Below are 18,031 nucleotides of genomic sequence, written 5' to 3'. Positions count from 1 at the left end.
CCGCCTCTTCCCACAGATCTGTGACCTACGAAACCGTATCACAGCGGCGGGAACTAAATGACGCATGACATTCATCATCGAGTGTGAGTATCGTTCAATGTTATCCGTTTAGTCGAAGGAGGGCATATTAAACATATATAAACTTCCATAAATGTTCCCATGGAATTTACACAGTTCACGTAAAATGTATAGTGCCGAAAATATAACAATTTAAATTTGATGCATCTTTTTGAATCACCCTGTATACATATCTACGAGCAACGCTTCCGAAAAATTAAGACTAAGTAAAGAATTTACTTTATATCATGTAAGTGTGTGTGCGCGTGCGTGCGTGATGTGAACAACATATTAGTCGTAGGGCTTGCGGGGAAAAAAGTTAGAACCTTAGCAAGATACATTGTATGTTTAGAGTACATACGTGAAGAACTATTTATTTTCCAGATCTTATTTTTTTCCAAAACTTTTTACAGTTTGAGCATAGTTTAGAGAAAATGGAGATACCTTAAAAGCTCTGCTTTGCAATGCAGCAACACTACTTGGACTTTGTCCAGCGCTTGTAAAAGATGGGAATCTTTGTTTTTTACTAAGCACGTGCCAAGTCAGATTCCGAAAATTCGTTTTTGAGCGTATTACTAGCATATTGAATAAATCTCTTTCTATACCTTTGTTTAATGCATCTTTTCGTATCATATATTGAGAGGGATGCAATGTTTGAAATGCTATAAGTGCTTACCAATAAAGAGGGCCCAATTGACCCCTGAAATTAGAGGAAGCTCATTTCTTGATCCCCGGCTTTTTGGGAGGGGATTTTTTTTTTTTAATCCTACACACAGTTTAACAAAAACAGAAACGTCTCAAATATTACTTCCAAAATTGTTTCAACTAATTTAATTTTTCCACGTGTCACGTTTTGTCACACAAAGAACATCTACGTCACTTCCGTCACACAGAAGTTTGGCAATCAGAATTTCAAAGCCATCGCATAAAAAGTTTCTCTTCAAAAATTCAAAATGAAATATTTTTTGAATCATTCTTAAACTTTAGTATTTGTTTTTAACGTACGATTGACAATGTGAGGCAGTGAGAAACAAAGGTTTGAAACTGGACTTTGCGATGTTTTGAATAAAACACTTAGTAAAGTTAATGTTATATGATACGATTTCATTGAAAAGTTTTTCTAAATCATGCTGTATAGCAGCATATACTAGGGTTATTTGCACCTATCTCTTGCTCCAAAAAATATGTCTATACTCTTACCATCTGTACTAACTATCACCGAATTTTTAATTTTGTTCCAAAGTGCATCGTGTGTGATTGAATTTCAAAATATTAATTTCTTGCATCAATTCATTTTCCAATCCTTTTTTATTTGCTTAAAAATTCGCTCAATTAATGTATATTTTAATTTTTGTCTTCATGTTTTGTTTTCTGTTTCCGCTTAGCCTTTAAAAGAAAGGTGGAGAAGAAAAATACGAGAAAACAAAGGAAAAAAATTATGCCATTGAGGAAAAATTACAAAACATTTCAAAATTCCCATGGTTTGGAAGTTTTTAAAATTATCTTCCCAAGAAACCAGGTTTTATTCTCTGGCCCTTTCCATCCTTTACATAATTAATTCCCGTACCATTTTGACATGCTGACGGTCAGAGGAGAAGAGAAAGTGTTCTGAATGTAAATATACAGGGTGTTTATTAAATATCTTGCTTTGGTAAGGAAAATTTGTGCAAAAAAGCTATGTAAGATTATTCATAATTATTTTTGAAGCTATGCTTCTATGGGAGATTTGGCGGCCAGAGTGAACCGAGAAAAAAAAACGGTATAAAAAATCGTCCTTAAACTGGCTACCTTCGACGCGCATGCGCAGGGTTTCATTTATTATTCTATCTTTTACCAATTCATCTGTAGCGAAGCCTCCATGGAGCAATCGACTAGCGAGTTTGCTCTTAACCGAAAGTTTGGCAGTTCCAGCCAATCCAAGATAGTAATACTAGTTTTAATTTTTAAAAAAAAGGGCAGTCGCGGGACTGGCCGACAGGAGCTATGCTTTGGTTGAACAACATATGCTTATAACGTGAAGTTGATAGTGTTGAATTGATAAATTTAACTAAAAGTTAATTTGATTTTTTGTTTCAGTGTACTGTCAACATTATAGGCTTATATTACTCAATATAAAATATAGTTTCTACTGGGCCAGTCCCGTGATTACTCCCCCCCCCCTATTGGTACAATATTAGATAAAGGCATGACAAGATGCGAATGATGAAGATTGCAACAGGTTTTCCCGAAGGTTTTCTATCGATTCCAAATCGGAATAATATCTTTGCTCTCATACTTCCTGCGACATACAGTCCAGCTCATTATTATTGTCACTTTAGTAAGCAGCAAAAACCAATTAGTATTTTTTTGTACCCGTCGCTTACAAAATTGGGAACAAATTACGATGCTTTGCGAAGAAAACATCTTTATATATAACTTTAGCAACCCTGGCTTCTCTCGCTTTCAATCGCTTTTTAAGTTGACTCGTCCGAAGCAGAGTAGCGAAAACTTCTTTTCCCTCTTACTCCAATAGCTTGGGGTTTCAATAGAGATAAATTTTGTTGATTTCGTTTGAATATCTTGGATTTTAGGCAGAAGAAAAAGATACAATTATTAAATGTTTTAAGGATACAAAACAATATTTTCACTAAAATATATTTTTTTGGCTAGGCAATCTAGAATGGAAGTCACTTTCATGCACATGGTTTCCTGTTCTAGCCCAGGACATAATTTCGTTCTTTATGTCGCAAATCTTTCCTGCTTGTCTCTCTTAGTATATTATCTGTATAAGTATATAAAGACAATAAAACTTTTTGTCCCCTGCTACAGCCGATTTCTACAGCATTTTCAAGACCTTTTTCCAAAGCAATCATTATTAAGAGATCAATTTTAGTATTTATTGTCATGTTATTTCTACTTTATTATTTTTAAGATTAATAACCGACCAAATTCATAGATAGTAATTGCAAAAAACGTGAATACATTTCAAGAATTATTAGTTATATGAGCTTGGGTTTTCTTGCATAGATGTTGGGAGTTTTTTGAGCTCAATCTTGGATTTTGCGAAACATCCCGTTGCCAACTTTCGTCCGAAGACAAATGACCAGAGAGGTAAACTTGGGGGCGCATTCAACTCCAACAGAATTAAATCGAATCAAATACGATCAATTATATCTACCCATCGCGTAGCCTGGAATTTACTCTGAATCACCCGGAAGTAAACTTCTCGGTATTCTACTGGAAGATAGAACTCGATCGAATCGAACAAAATCGAGTTGAATGAGTCCCTTAAGTCCGTTATTCAACAGACGATTCGACCCCCCACCAGACAGCCCAACCGCACGTCGAAGCCTTCTTCAACCAATACGAAAGCTTGAATCTGTGGTTCAGGTGTCTGACCGAGCGTCGAATAATCTGGTGATATCTTTTGAGTATTTAAAAGTAGGAAAAGGTTGAAACTTACTTCCAAGAAGTTGTCCATCCGGAGAAAAGACAGCCATCGAGGAACCTGATTTAGGAAGGCTGCTTCCATCACTCGGATGAATCTTGCTGTGCCTCGGAGATCCAGTCCTCGAGAGTGGCACTTGTCCATAGATGCCATTTCTGCCTTCCGTTGCCAAGGACAAAGTGCTGGCACCGAGTCCTCCAGGTCCTTTATAGCTGAGGAGACCTTCGCCCGCAGCCGGGTTTATGGATTGGGGAGAGAAGCTATCGGAATCGTGAGTGATGACCACTGCAGGGGGGCAGCGACGATTTCTGCCAGAAGACATACCCCTCTCTTGGCCACTAATGCTGAAGATGCTCACATCCAAGTCGCCCATCAGCCAGCGCTGTATGAAAAAAAAAAACAATTTCGGATATAGTGTGGATCTGATAAGTTGAATTCGATGGGTTGAAGTTTAAATGACACCATCTGTTAAAATAGGGGTGAATAAAGCCGGTTTGAATTGCGATATCGTTTGTTGGCTTCGCGCCAATCTGAGAATTTCTTCTCTTTCAACCTTAACATAAATGAGCTCTCCCAAGCTCAAGCGTGTTTTTACAAGAGTTAAGCAATTCATGTCGCCTCTAATTACAGCTTGACTTTTGCGCCCTTCATGAGCTCATGATAAACTGTTGCCATCATCATTGAAGTAATGAAATTAAATTCATACGATGTTACTTGTCTTTGTAGAAATTAGCTTCTTAGATGCAATTTCCTGAACTATTAGTTTCAATTGAAAAATTCATTAATGAAATGAAATGTGACTGAAGTTTGAACTGTACATTAATTTTTAGTCTTAATAAAGCTATACAAAAAATGCTTATCGTTTTCAGAATTTCAGTTTTCTAAAATTTTCATGTTTTAAAGAATCTGCTAGCACTGCTTTTATCATTTTCCTTTCAAGTTTGGAAACCCCCAGCCCCACTTATCATGATTTTACACATAAAAATCTATTATCTGGCTCTGGTAACTTCATACTTGACCTTAAATGGTTACAGTGTCGTCTTCAAACAATGATGACGCCTGCACAAATGTTCACAATCACGTGGGACTCTCAGAATCTCTTCTATGTGTTACTTAGTCTTCCCTCATCAACAGTTTAGTTTCAAAAATTATTACAAGTGGGGTAAAACTGTTTGCTTCCATTGACCTCATGTTTCCTTTTACCGCCAACTGATCGTATATTAAAATACAGTTGGCTCTCTGTTTAACGACTTTCAAGGGACTATACAAAAAATCGTCCTTAAGTAGAAATCGTCCTTAAATAGAATGCTTTTAACACTATAGTGTACCATCTGGGACCGTGAAAAGCCGTCGTTAAATAGAGCGTCGTTAAACAGAGAGCCAACTGTATGTTCTTTGATAGCTTCTATGATGTTGATCACAGTGTTGTATAGAATAAGATTTGAAACTGAACTAAAACTAGCGATTCAATTGGTATTCTCACTTAGGTAAACCAATGATTTATTTTAAAGAGCCTCCCCTTAGCTTGAATCAATTGAACCAGGCGTTTAGTTTGAACTGAATGGTAAGTTAGACCCGAATGAAAGGTTTCTTTTTCTTGATTTCCTTCGAATAGAAACATCAGTGACAGAGGTCATTTGCTCGTGTCTCGTCTTTAACCAACTAGCTGTACCCGAAAAGCAGATGTTTCACAAGTAAAGTTTTAACTGCTCGCGCGATCTCGCTGATCAAACTTATTACAAAATGAAGTAGCCCGTTTCCTCTTCCAGTTCATCCACCATTTCTCGGTGGTCAAGCTATAGCGATCAAACGGTTCATTGAGGATTTTTTTAAAAAATGAATTTTTAAAATTCGCATGATTACATATGAAAGCCCGAAGTCGTTTAATGAGCTCACAAAAACAACTTCGTACATTTTTTACTAGCAACAATGCATTGCGTACTGTGAATTTTTGCTTCATTCTGATTTACACTAGGGCATTTTATGTTACATGTAGACTGAGAGTAACAATTCTTCTGAAAGCATCAATTTGGGTAGATGCCCCCAAATCCAGGGTTGATTTGGTAGCACTTGAAAATAGGGAACATAAAACTTTTATATATACATAACTCTAACGTGTAAAATACCCCAAAGAATACACTGAAGAATGTTTGTATACGTAATGTCTTCATTATAATCTCATGTATTCTCAATTAATTACCTGCTTGAAACTGCAGTGTTTACACAATCATTTACTTATTAACTTGTAGAGTCCTTATAAAAGGCAGTTGTGATACAGTAACATTTAAGAACATAAAATGGGATGGAGGCAAAGGCAGATAGAAGCATTCCTAACAGCAATATATCCTTCTGAAGCTAGCCGACCAGAAGACAAATATTTTCCGTTTTTAGGCATAACGGCAGTCCCACACGTTTAGGGAGGCTGTGGGGGGGGGGGGGGGAGAGGTGGTAATTGCCCCTTTGACTTTGAGAAATCCACGTATATTTACATACATAGAGGTGGTTTGTGTTGAAGTTGAATAAGAGTCTTCAGACTCCAGGTTGGTGAGAGGGCTGCGTGAAAAACGCCTTGCCTCTGCTAGTTAAAAGGAGCGAATATTGAGTCAAGGAGATTGATCAATCATGGGAGGGTCTTTATATTTCTTCTTGACAGTCGACTCCCGCTACAACGCGATCCAACTTACGCGAAATGACTATAACGCGATTTTTTCCCCGGTAAAGAATTTTATTCCTAACGCGAATTCTTCACCCGCAATACGAAAATTTTCCGAGGGGAATCGCGGTTTTTTCGTGAATGGACCTTCATCCTTTTGGCATCACTGAGAGCGGAAGTTCCCACACCATACTAGTCTGAACATCGCTTATACAAATAACTCTATACTCCTCATTTTCCATTTATTTTTTTCACTCTATATGGGAAATTTAATGAAATATAATGACACCTAAGAGCGCTGTTTCGTTTAAAGTTCGTGAAGATAGAAGGAAAACGAGAAAGTTTCAACAACTATAATGCATTTGTTTTTCTTACTACATTATGTACGTACCGTAGTGGTTTATTTTACTTCTTCCTTTCCCATTGATCATTGATTTTGTGCATCGTAGCAGTTTTTTATGTTAAATATTTTTTTTAAAAATACAACAAATATAATTCAATTTTTTATTTAAGAAACAGTAATGTATAGTTAAGAAATGGTTTTTAACACTTTGAGGTGGTGTTTACAAGTGTCTTTAATTGTATAGGTATGTTTATAAAAGTTTTTACACATACCATTTTCCAAAACGCGAAATTTCAACTTACGCGAAGGGCCTTGGAACGCATCCCTCGCGTAATTTCGGGACTCGACTGTATTGGTTTGTGTTGTGTTTCGATATCATATAGGGGAAAAGTGGGGCAGTGAGACAGGGAAAACAGTGAGACAGCAGCAATTTATTTTCCTCTTAGCTATTTCCAGACTGGCAACACTTTTGTAAAGTCTAATCAACATGTTATGAACATTATTTCAGAAAGAAAGCTGCGTAGGGCCGTGGTAGCCTGATCAGTAAGGCATTGGACTCGGGACCGAAGGGTCTAGGGTTCGATCCTCACTGGTCGTCATTAATAATGGCTGGGCGACGATAAATATGCTCGTGGTCACAATGTCCTCCAAGTGAAACGATACCTGTGGGGGTGCCAGAATAGGAAGTTATTCGGCTCCTGGCCTGGTTCTAAATTGTCTCTCGAACTGTTCATAGATGGCACCACCATCTATTGTGTTGTCTGTGTGCTGTCCTGGAAAACAAAATTCTGGAAACATTGTGTGGATTAATAGAGGTATAAGCTTCTCTAGTGGAATAGCAGAAACCTCAATATGTGTGTGTGAAAGAAAGAAAGAGAAAGCTGCGTTCAGATCTAAGGTGAGAAAAATAATTACGTCATCTTAATTTAACCCTTTCAAAGTAAATTTTTTGCGTTGCTTGTTATATCGTTTCTTGCTTTGTTTGATTACTTTAAAAACTGGTGTTATTAATCTTTTATTAGGCTGTTATTTAACGTTCATTTCAGCAGTAAAATGATTTTGTTATATTTCTTTGCATGAAAGTGGCGCTTAATTAGTTCAGATATAGCAATGAGGGAATAGTGAGACAGGAACTGTGAGACAGCATGAGTTCGTGTCTCGCTGTTCCCGTGGTACTATTTAAGGAGTGGAAAAATTATGTGTTGAATGGAATTTAATTGCAACTAAACTGTTTACGAAAATAGTAACAAGATCAGTTTGAAAACCCTGCACCAACACAATAAGGATGTTGAATGGAGTTATGGCCATTACATCGAAGTAATATAGATGTATTTGCTAGATTTCATATAAATTATATGGCGTATTTATTTCGATTTGGTATTTAATCTATGTAACTTTAGTTTTTAACCTTGAAGAAAAATGGAATTGGATTATAAATGCGACGTGTGTGTGTGTATGTGTTTGGCATTACAGCCTTTATTTTATTTTAACCAATGACACCTAACGGATGAACCGGTTTTGATATTTTTTCTTTGTTTGAAAGGAACTTTTTCGAGAGTGTTTTTATCTCGGTTTGTCCAACCTACGGCCCTCGGGTCATATGGGACCCGCTAATTTTATCATGTGCATTGTAGCCCCTAAACGGAAAATCTAATTCTGATACTTTTTTGTCTGATATTGTTTTGCTTTGTTGTGTCTTGATCAAGCCTGTAACCCAGGGTAAAATCAAACGGCAACAAACATCCATATGTTTTCAGGTCAGTCTTGATGCTTTCAATGTTCGCTAGTGCGATAAATGTGTCTCACTGTTCCGACTTACTGAGTCTTACTGTTCCCACTCACTGGAAGAGCAGTGAGACAAAATTCCATTTCATTTTTTTATATTAGTTTTCTTTTGTGTGAATTCGTAGAATTTTTTTAAACCAGCTTTTATAATACCTATTACATCACCACATGTTATAGAATTCAAAAGAAATTGGTTTCAATGTTTTTTCATTTAAAAAAATGTGATTGCATTTTTCCTTCTCACTGTACCCACTCTTCCCCTACATTGAGCATTATATCCTTTTCCCTCCTCCACCCCCCCCCCCTTTCTTGAAAAGTTTGAAATGACGGGCCCAGATGACACACACCTACTTGTAGAACTATAAAAAATCGGAGGAAAAAAAAAGCTATTTCAAACTGCAAATGCATCAGCAAATTTTCAAAATCGGGAACAAAAATACAAATGATTAAATTTAGTAACAAACGTAACTAAATAAAAGGTCTGTTTTTTAGTAACAAACTTTTCTAAAACAAAAGAAAGGATTTTTTTTTCGAATTTGGGAACTTACCCCGAAGTTCGAAGACGTGTGGCCACCCTAGTTACACTGTCACTATTGACGTGACTTGTCATGCTATCCCGAATATCTCGTCTTATTTTAAAATACGTCTGGGATAAGTTCGTGTCACAGAGAGACGCTAGGACAATAAAACATTTCAAGCATTCTTTTTGACGACTACCTTACGAAAGTCTTTAGACAGCACGGGTTCGTTAAGTGGAAGATCGCTCTATCCCGAGCTTACTGAATCGAGGTGGCAGTGTTTCTTTCAGGCATCTCTCCTGGGGGGGGGGGGCAGTTGGCCTCCTTCAGGAGGCCAACTGCCCCCCCCCCCCCGGGGAAAAATTCGAAAACACTTGTTTTACTATGTAAAGATTTAAAAAAAGGAAATTATAGAAAATTCGGAACTTTCTCATCCGAGGGGGGGGGGGGTATCGGCCTCTGCGGTCTCCATTTTGTCACTGTCAATGGAAAGTCCTTTGCTGTCAACAAACTGATAAAAGCATATTTTTTTCCCCTGGAAGTATACGTGCATTTAATTAACGAACAAGATATGTGTTTTCCCCCTTTTTATTACCTCTTTCGTTTGTTGTCTGCTTATTTCTGTTGTTGTAGGTATGAGGTGGTTGGAACTATATGTTATCTATTATTTATCTAGTTGTTAACTCACACAATACATTGGTGAGGTTCGTATCGGAACCTTCTCCACTCTGTAGGCACTCATGGAGTCATGGTACATCTCCTTGGAAATCAAAAGTTTCCTGAATAAGGATCATTGTGAAGGGATATTGGGCTGTGAGTTATCTTTGGCGGGCTGGAAATGCCTGTATAAGCCTATATTCGTTCCTCTTTTAAATGAAAAATAAGTGTCATTAACGTCTTCTTTTCGAAAGAAATGTCTGAAAATTCGGCATATTTTACTACCCCCCCCCCCTTTATGTAATCCCACAGACTTTTAGGCCGACAAGATTTTTAGCCAATTAGAAAGCTTTTGAAAATCTACGCAGATTTTCTTTGAAGAACAGATTTATTTCGTAATCATTCTAGAACTTGTTTAAAGTCTTCCTACAGAAGTCTTTACTGTCTTTAGCGATCATCTTTGCAATCAGAGTTAAGAAACAAAATATTTTGAGGGAAACTTTTGTTTATTAATGTACTTTTTTCCCTTAGTTCAAAAATTTATTTACAATAATCACTCGTGATAATACTGTACTGTTTGTTTTAAAAATTGTATGCAAGACTGAATTCCATATTTAAGTCACACACACACACTTTTACATTAAAGTCATTCTTCAAGTTTTCTTAGTTTGACAGCTTTATCAAAGCTAATTTTAATGAAGTTGTTTAAAAAAAAATGATAAACTTCCATACATGATATGTTTTTAAAATGTAAATATCTCTATTTACTTAATAATTAATACTCCTTACATACGCTTCTCTTTACGATTCAATCAAAGTCCTAAATTGAAACTAGTTTGAGGTCCCATTACATTACCCTCCTAACATTTTTTTAAATTTTAAGTAAAAGAAGTAATTCTTTGAAAGTTTCTCATGCGTGCTTGTTTGACATTTAATAACTTATGTTCAAATTTAGTAATATTATCCATTTTTTCAATTCAAAAAATTTTAATATTTTTTTTTTATAAAACCCTAAGTTTTTTTTTTCTTAGTTTTATTTTTACTTAGTTTCATTTATTTAATTAGTTATTTAATTTTTGCACATATTACAAAACCGTCTTTTGCATATGTGCATATGTAATCGCTAATTTTGGCCCCTTTTGACGTTTAGTGCATGTAAACGGTATTTTAAAAAAAATGCTTATTGCTGCGTTTTTAATATTTTTTTTTACTTCTTTCTTCACGTAAGTTATAAAAAAAAGAAAAGAAAAAAAGAGCAAATATTTTTTTCGTTTTCAGCGCATATTTTTTTTAGCTTTTAGTAAATATTTTAAGTATTTTTAGTGCATATATATGCATGCATTTCTTCCTGATTTTTAGTGCACATAATCCAGGCTCTAATCATTTTCCTTGTCTTTTTTTCCTGTGAAACTTGGTGAGAGTTTTCTTCACTGTTTGCAATTTTTATTTTATTACATGTTATTGTCAGTTTTAGGAATTGTAAGACAATCTGATGAAACAAATTTCGACCTCAGAAGGAGCAATTCAAGGAATATTTGTTTCTGTAAATGTGCTCAATTAAAAATAATTTTTGTTACATGATAGCGTCGTTGCGTGTTTTATAAATTTAAAAGTTTCTTATGCACTTACAGAGTGACAGAGAACCGTCATTATGAAACTTTATAATATTTTTCTTAGAGTGATTTTGTGTATATTTTATTGATTAAGAAATGTTTTCATTACTTTTTTTGGCATTTTCCAATCAAAATTTTTGTTTTTTCTAATATTGCAGTACTGTCATTCTTTTGATCTGTTACATTTTTATGAGAGCGATATAATAAACCAGGAGTGTTTTTTAAAGCTCATATCGTCCTGCCGGTGGACGCATACTGGGATTTATTTGAGGAGGGGCGGCCAAGCCAAACATGAAGGTAACTTCGCAAATTGAAGTTATCAAATTATTCAGAGTTGGTAGTTTTAAATTTATTTCTTGTGGGGGAGGGGTAATGTCCCACTCCTTAAATACGTCCTTGACCCCTCCAAACTCTTAAAGTGCCCCACCCCCTTAAATACGATCCTGCCCCCCCCTCAAACTTTCAAAATGCCCCCCCCCCCTCCCGGAGCAAAAAGTCTGAAAGAAACACTGCGAGGTGGCATGAGTTGTTGCAAATGCATGAAAATATTTTCAAATTCAGGGATAGAAAAGGCAAATGATTAAATGTGAGGACTTTTTGAGTCCCCAAATACGAATTCTATTTTTGGGGACAAAACGTCAAAAAAAAAAAAAAAAAAAAAAAGTCCAATTTTGGGGACTGTCCCTGAAATTTGCGGAACTATGATCACCTTAATTTCACGCTGACTATTGACGTGATTTGTCATTTCCCCCTAAATTTCTCGACTTATTACAAACTAAATCTGAGATTAGTTCACGTCACAGAGAATGCGATAACATAAGACGTTTTAAGTACTCTTTTAAACAACTTTCTTACGAGAATCGTTATACTGCATGGACTCGTTGAGTGGCAGGTCGTTCTATGGAGTCTTCACTGCAGCGAGTTGGTATGAGTTGTCACAAATGTATTAGAAAATTTTCAAAACACAGAACAAAAAATGTAAATGATTAAATTTGGATAGTTTTTAAGTCCCCGAGGGATTGATACTATTTTTCGGAACAAAGAGTCGAAAAAAAAAATCCAACTTTGGGGACTATCCCTGAAATTTGAGGAAGTATCACTTTAATTTCACGCTGACAGTTCACGTGGTTTGTCATTTTCCCCAATATTTCTCGACTTATTACCAAATAAGTCTGGGATAAGTTCGTGCCGCAGATACAGCATGGTCTCGTTATTAGATAGATTCGCTCTATCGGGAGCTTACTGAATCGATGTGTCATAAAATACTGCAAATACATCAAAAAGTTTTCAAAACCAAGATCGAAAATTGCAAATGATTCAATTAGGGACTGTTTGAGTCTTCAAGTACTAACATTATGTTTAAGGACATCAAAATAAAATTGGAGACTGTCCCCGAAATTCGAGGAAGTATATCCTGACTTGTTACAAAATACGTCAGGAATAAGTTTGTGTCGCAGAGAGCGAGATGACAATGAAACATTTTAAGCAATTTTGAGGACTCTCTTACGAGAGTCGTTATACAGCATAGGCTCGTTAAAAAGAAGGTCGCTCTATCGGGAGCTGACTGTATCGAGGTTTTATGAGTTGGTGGCTCACCTGGGGTACTCAGGTATGCATCGGGCGGTCGGCAGTCTGGAGGCGTGAGGCGCCATTTTCCGCCATCCCAGCAGATCGATGGGATTTCTTCCTGTGGGCGATCTCTCCTTTCTCCGGATCCCTCCGAATGATCGAATCCGTGAGAAACCTCGGATGCGAGCACGGATGTACGCATGCGCACTGCATCATAGCACCGACAACTGGAGAGTCGACTTGGCCTGTGGTTCTTTGTTTACTTCATTCATTTTTTCATCCTTGCTGCGCCAGTATGCAAAATGGAACTTAGTTTTTCAAAAAAATGGAACTAATTTTTGTAAACCTTTATTTTGTTTTCATTTGGAGTTTTTCAAAACTCATTTATTCATTCATTTGTTTTTGCCTGTTTGCTTGTTTATTCACTCATTTTTATTTATTTGTTCGTAAATACATTCATTTTAATTAATTTATCCGTTTTTACTTCCTTTTACAAAAAAAGGAGTATTGTATTCGCGAAAAAATTTTCAATCAAAAATCGGCCTTAATTTCCATTTTGCTCAACCCCGAATGAATGTTGAAGTTTTTTTTCAACCCGACCACACGTAGATATATGCCTAGGAACTTACAGACACCCGAAATATCCATTTTGACGATCCCCGAGTTAATTACAACGAGTTTTCTCGTGACGTCTGTATGTACGTATGTATGTGCGTATGTCGCATAACTCAAGAACGGAATGTCCTAGAAAGTTGAAATTTGGTAATTAGACTCCTAGTGGGGTCTAGTTGTGCACCTCCTTTTTTGGTTGCATTCGAATGCTCCAAAGGGGGTCTTTTGTCCGTTTTTGGAGGGAAATCATTGTTAATTTCGATGTAAACTCAAGTGGTGTTATAATTTAGCGGACACTTGGCGATATATCGCCAGTCTTTTGGTCGCCAAGTTTTGTCGCCAACTCTGCGGCAAATTTTGCCCTTTTTTTTTTTTTACTTTTTTAAATTTCTTTTTTTTTAATCTGGTTTCAATTTGGCCACTGTTGGTGATATTTAGAGAGTAAACTATTGAATCACATTAAATCTGCCAATAATGAGAAAATGACATTAAATTGGAGTAAAAGGAAGTCATGTGATGCACACATCAGCTCGTTTATTTTGTTTTTATTTATCTATTTATTCGCTTATTCTTTATTTCATTTTTATTAGTTTTTTTGTTTACTTCTTCAATTTTGACTTCTTTTCCAACTTTAAGCTACTTTTATTCTCAACTTTCTTTTATCTCTCGAAACTTAAGCTCTTTTTATTTTGGTTCTCAACTTGACTTTATTTTACTAACTTGCCTCTTTGTTTTTTGATTCTTTTTTTCCCCTTGCCTTTGATTTCAAAGTATGATAAAAAAATTAAAAAAAAAAACATAAATACTTATGGTGTTGGTTTTATCTAAACAGATTATTTTCGCGTATTTATTGTAACGTATGTCTGGATTTTATTCGAAACGAAGCAACTTAACTTTATTTTACCAAATCCACCCCCTTTTTGTTTTCTATCCTTGACTCTTTTTTTCCCTTTGCATTTTATTTATTTATTATTATTTTTTATTTTATTTATTTTTTTGTCCGTTCTTGATTTTAAAAAAAGTGATTGAAAAATGTAAAAAATTACGTTGCTGGTTTTATCAAAACGTTTAATTTACGTCTGTTTATTGTAGCATTAACATACCGATTTTAGTACACTAACAAAACGTGTCTAGTCTATCATGGATACTTTTAAAATATTTAAAAATACGTCAGTAACTTAATTTAATCAAAAGTACCAACTAGGTTAAAGCTTAATAAAACAATGAAAATGTATATTAAGAAATGAGAAAATTTCTTTTTCCATTATGTGTACGCATGCGTAACTGATGAATTATTTGATCCCTCTAGGAATTGAAAGTTTTTCCAGCTATCATTTTACTTTGTGGTTGCTTTGTTTCTTGATCTCGCTAATTTGCTCCGTGGTGCTCACGCTTTGGTACGCATACCCCTTGTGGTAGGTGAAAATATTTTAGGGGTACGCAATTAACCATCAAAAAGTACAAGATTATTACAACAATGATACAAGGCTACAAATGATACATTTGTTTTCAAAACGCTATAATACAAAAGTATTGCACGTACAATGCTGAGGAATATATGAAAATAAACTAGAACTCATCAAGATTTAGAATTGTGTTAACGGGTAATACGAGTGTTGTATTTTTAAAATGGACAAAAAAAATGTAAAGCGTTGTTCTTGTGTGTGTGTGTGTGTGTGTGTGTTACAATATGCGTAATGTTCATCTGCTCTTACATTGCTTTGAAGACACATTAATAACCTTTATGTACCCTCACTGCCAAAAGCGTTAGAAGAGCTCAAAGATAGCATCCATGCCGACAGTAATGACCATTAGGAAGACGCTACAAAATGTGTGAGGCGAGTTTCTCCCCAAAATGGTCATCACTGTCGCATAGATGGTATCATTAAGTTCTTCTAACACTTTTGGTAGGGGGGAGGTACAAAAACAGGGTCACTAATGTGCCCACAAAGTATTGCAACAGCATATAAGTATCACGCATATTGTAACAAAGAAAAGCACTTTTCTTGTTTTGACACCATTTTAAAAGTACTACAAGCGTATTACCGCACCTGGTTAGCAAAATTAAAAATCTGATGAGTTTGTGTTATTTTCATGTATTTCTCACAAAGTTGTAAGTCCAATACTTTTAGATAAGTGTTTCGAAACCGAAAGAATAATAAATATGTAGTTACCCAAAGTAGATGACCCGAATTTCGCATTTGTAGTATACTAAAACATGCTGACAATGCAAAAATGTTTTGTGATAACTGTGATGATTGAGTGAAATCGTATAATCTACATTGAACCTAAAATACTCCAGCACTTTGTTAATTATCTCCTAGAGTCGTATTGAAAAGGAACACAAGTAGAAGCTCTTGCTGTGAAGTCCTATACGTACGCGAAAAGGGATTTTCGAGTTTAACTTACGTGAAAAGCAACTAAAAAAAAATTAAGTGTAAGGTTGAAAACGATTTGCGGCTGTATTTGACCAAGCGGTAGTTAAACATTAATAAAACTTTAACCAAAAAAAAAATTAAAATAAAGCATGAAACAAAACTGGCTCAGCGTTTCCACCAATATTTTCCTGAGAGTTTTAAAATTTTATGTCCGATTAAAAAAAAAGGTTGTAGTTCATAACTTAAATTTTAAATGTATCGAATTAATTTTAAACTACACAGTTTAATAAAAAAAATTAAGGGGGAGCGGGGTACTCAAAGTTGATCATGCTAAAAAAAAGTGTAAGTGGGTTTGTAAAGGTTGAGAACCTATGAACTAGGTTATAGGTTCTATAGGTTCTAATATTATAGGTTCTAGGTTGGGAGACTGTTGTACCTTTTGCATGTTTCACATTCCTTCCAGGCACTTGAATTTTCGGGCATAACGTCAGCGCATTTTAATTTAAATGTTTTTCATTGTTACACAACGGTATGGTTTCCTGATGAGCTGCAGTTCAGGCGAGAAGGATAGCGGTATATAAACCAGTTTTCATATTGCGGATTGAAAAACCAGTGATAATTTTTTGCTACGAGGAGTTAGTTCATAACAGTCCTAAAATGCATCTCATTTCAATCTAGGAAATAAACTAAATAAACTGTCATTTTTCCTGTAAGCTCTTCCAAATGCCAGTTAGGTTAAGGGAGGGTGTCCCAATGCAAGAAGGTCGCCCAAAGCGGGTAGCCATTTGTATGCCACCGCATGGTGTGCAAGCGGCGATGCATGCATATGTCATGTTTACCAGAACATCCCCGAGTTTCAATTAGTCGCAGCGGTGAAGCGGCATGGCATAACCAGGCTTAAAATTGAAATAATGATACATATTTAAAAAAAAACTAAAGTTATGCAACTTGTGATTAATATTGCTCAGTTTATTTATTTTTTTTATTGCTCAGTTTATTTATTTTTTATTGCTCAGTTTATTTATTCATATTGCCCAGTTTATTTTTTTTTAATTGTCAATAATATTACGTGGTTCTCACGCCATCCACCAAACAAAATCAAATTTTGAATGGTGTTTGTTTTTTTTTTAACGAATACCAGCCATCGTAAAATAATAAGTGGAATGTTAGGGAGTAAATAAACAAAAAATTAAAGGGAAATGACTACACAGTGTCAACACAATGCAAAAATAATAAAAAACGACGTAAGATAATTTTAATCATGAATTTATTCTAAAATATTTCAATGTGCGATGACTTTTGTGGCGTATTATTTCTCTGTCTCTTCGTTTTTTGACAAATTCCAAAAATAAATTTAGACAGTATTTTGAAAACACTACTAGGTTTTATTTAGAATGGCATAGGAATAATGTGAAAAAAAAAAATTGGACTTCATATTCGAATTCAGTTTTGCGTTTTTTTGGTTTTACTATAAAATTTCAAGGCGTACAAACACTTTTGGGAGCCACTGTAGATTTAATTAGTGTTTAAAAGATAAAATTGGCATAAATATATGCATATGTTTTTGAGATGTATTACAAAGTTTTAATATTTTATTATATTAAACTATCATCTATACATTTCCCAAGTATTTCCTGTGAGAGCCAATGTTTTCCGATTTTCTTTTGTTGTGCATTTTTTATTCATAGGAATTATATAACACTCAATTTCGTAACATATTTATGATCGAGAGGCCGCTGATACGAGGAAACTTTTTTCCTACATGTTTGGAATCTTTGTGTTAGATGATTGTCATTAGTTAGATTGTCATTAGTTTAGACTTGTCATTAGTTAGTTTTGCAAAATGTCAATAACTCATATAGTACTTCAAATAAAATTTTGCTTTTTTAGATTTAATTAATGGCTCTGAAAATTTTAATAATTAAATAAATTTTTAAGCTGATCATCATATTTTAATAATGAGTTTATTCGGATATTTTGAAGCAATGTAGTTAAAAATTAATGCTTCTGATTGAGCATTACTCCTCGTTTGAAGTTCATACATACAGCTTTGCTCTCCCCCCGCCCCTAAACAAAGTTCTAGCTACGTGCTTGCTTCCGTATAGGGGGCAAAAAGAAAAAGCATGCACGCTGACGGAAAATGTTACACAAATATCTTATTTTTTATTTTAGCCTACTTGTTGAACATGCATCACTTGACAAAACTTTTATTTTAGAAGTAGACCGCGCAACTCCGATCTATTATTAAAAAAATAACTAATTTTTACGTTCTCACTGTATATTTAAATTTTGCAATATGTTTTTTTAATCTCTGTTTAAAGGCCCCACGAGCCGCCAATGTCCCTTCTGTGCGATGAGACGCGATTAATTTTAATACATGAGACGTTCAGCATCCAAACCAGCTTAATCCACTTTTGAA

General features: G+C 35.2%; 1 protein-coding gene across 1 annotated transcript in view; it reads right to left on the bottom strand.

The window, feature by feature from the left end:
* The window catches only part of LOC129231163 (putative thiamine transporter SLC35F3), a 68,875-nt gene extending 65,018 nt beyond the window's left edge, over positions 1 to 3,857 (bottom strand). The window contains exon 1 of the mRNA XM_054865411.1: positions 3,500 to 3,857. Coding sequence (XP_054721386.1) covers positions 3,500 to 3,857 — 358 coding nt within the window. The remainder of the gene's footprint in view (positions 1 to 3,499) is intronic.
* Between the last annotated feature and the right edge of the window lie 14,174 nt (positions 3,858 to 18,031).

This window comes from Uloborus diversus, chromosome 10 (genome assembly GCF_026930045.1).
Source record: "Uloborus diversus isolate 005 chromosome 10, Udiv.v.3.1, whole genome shotgun sequence".
In the NCBI taxonomy this organism is placed as follows: domain Eukaryota; kingdom Metazoa; phylum Arthropoda; class Arachnida; order Araneae; family Uloboridae; genus Uloborus; species Uloborus diversus.
Note: the sequence above shows the minus strand (reverse complement) of the source record. Positions and strands in the feature narration are given on the sequence as shown.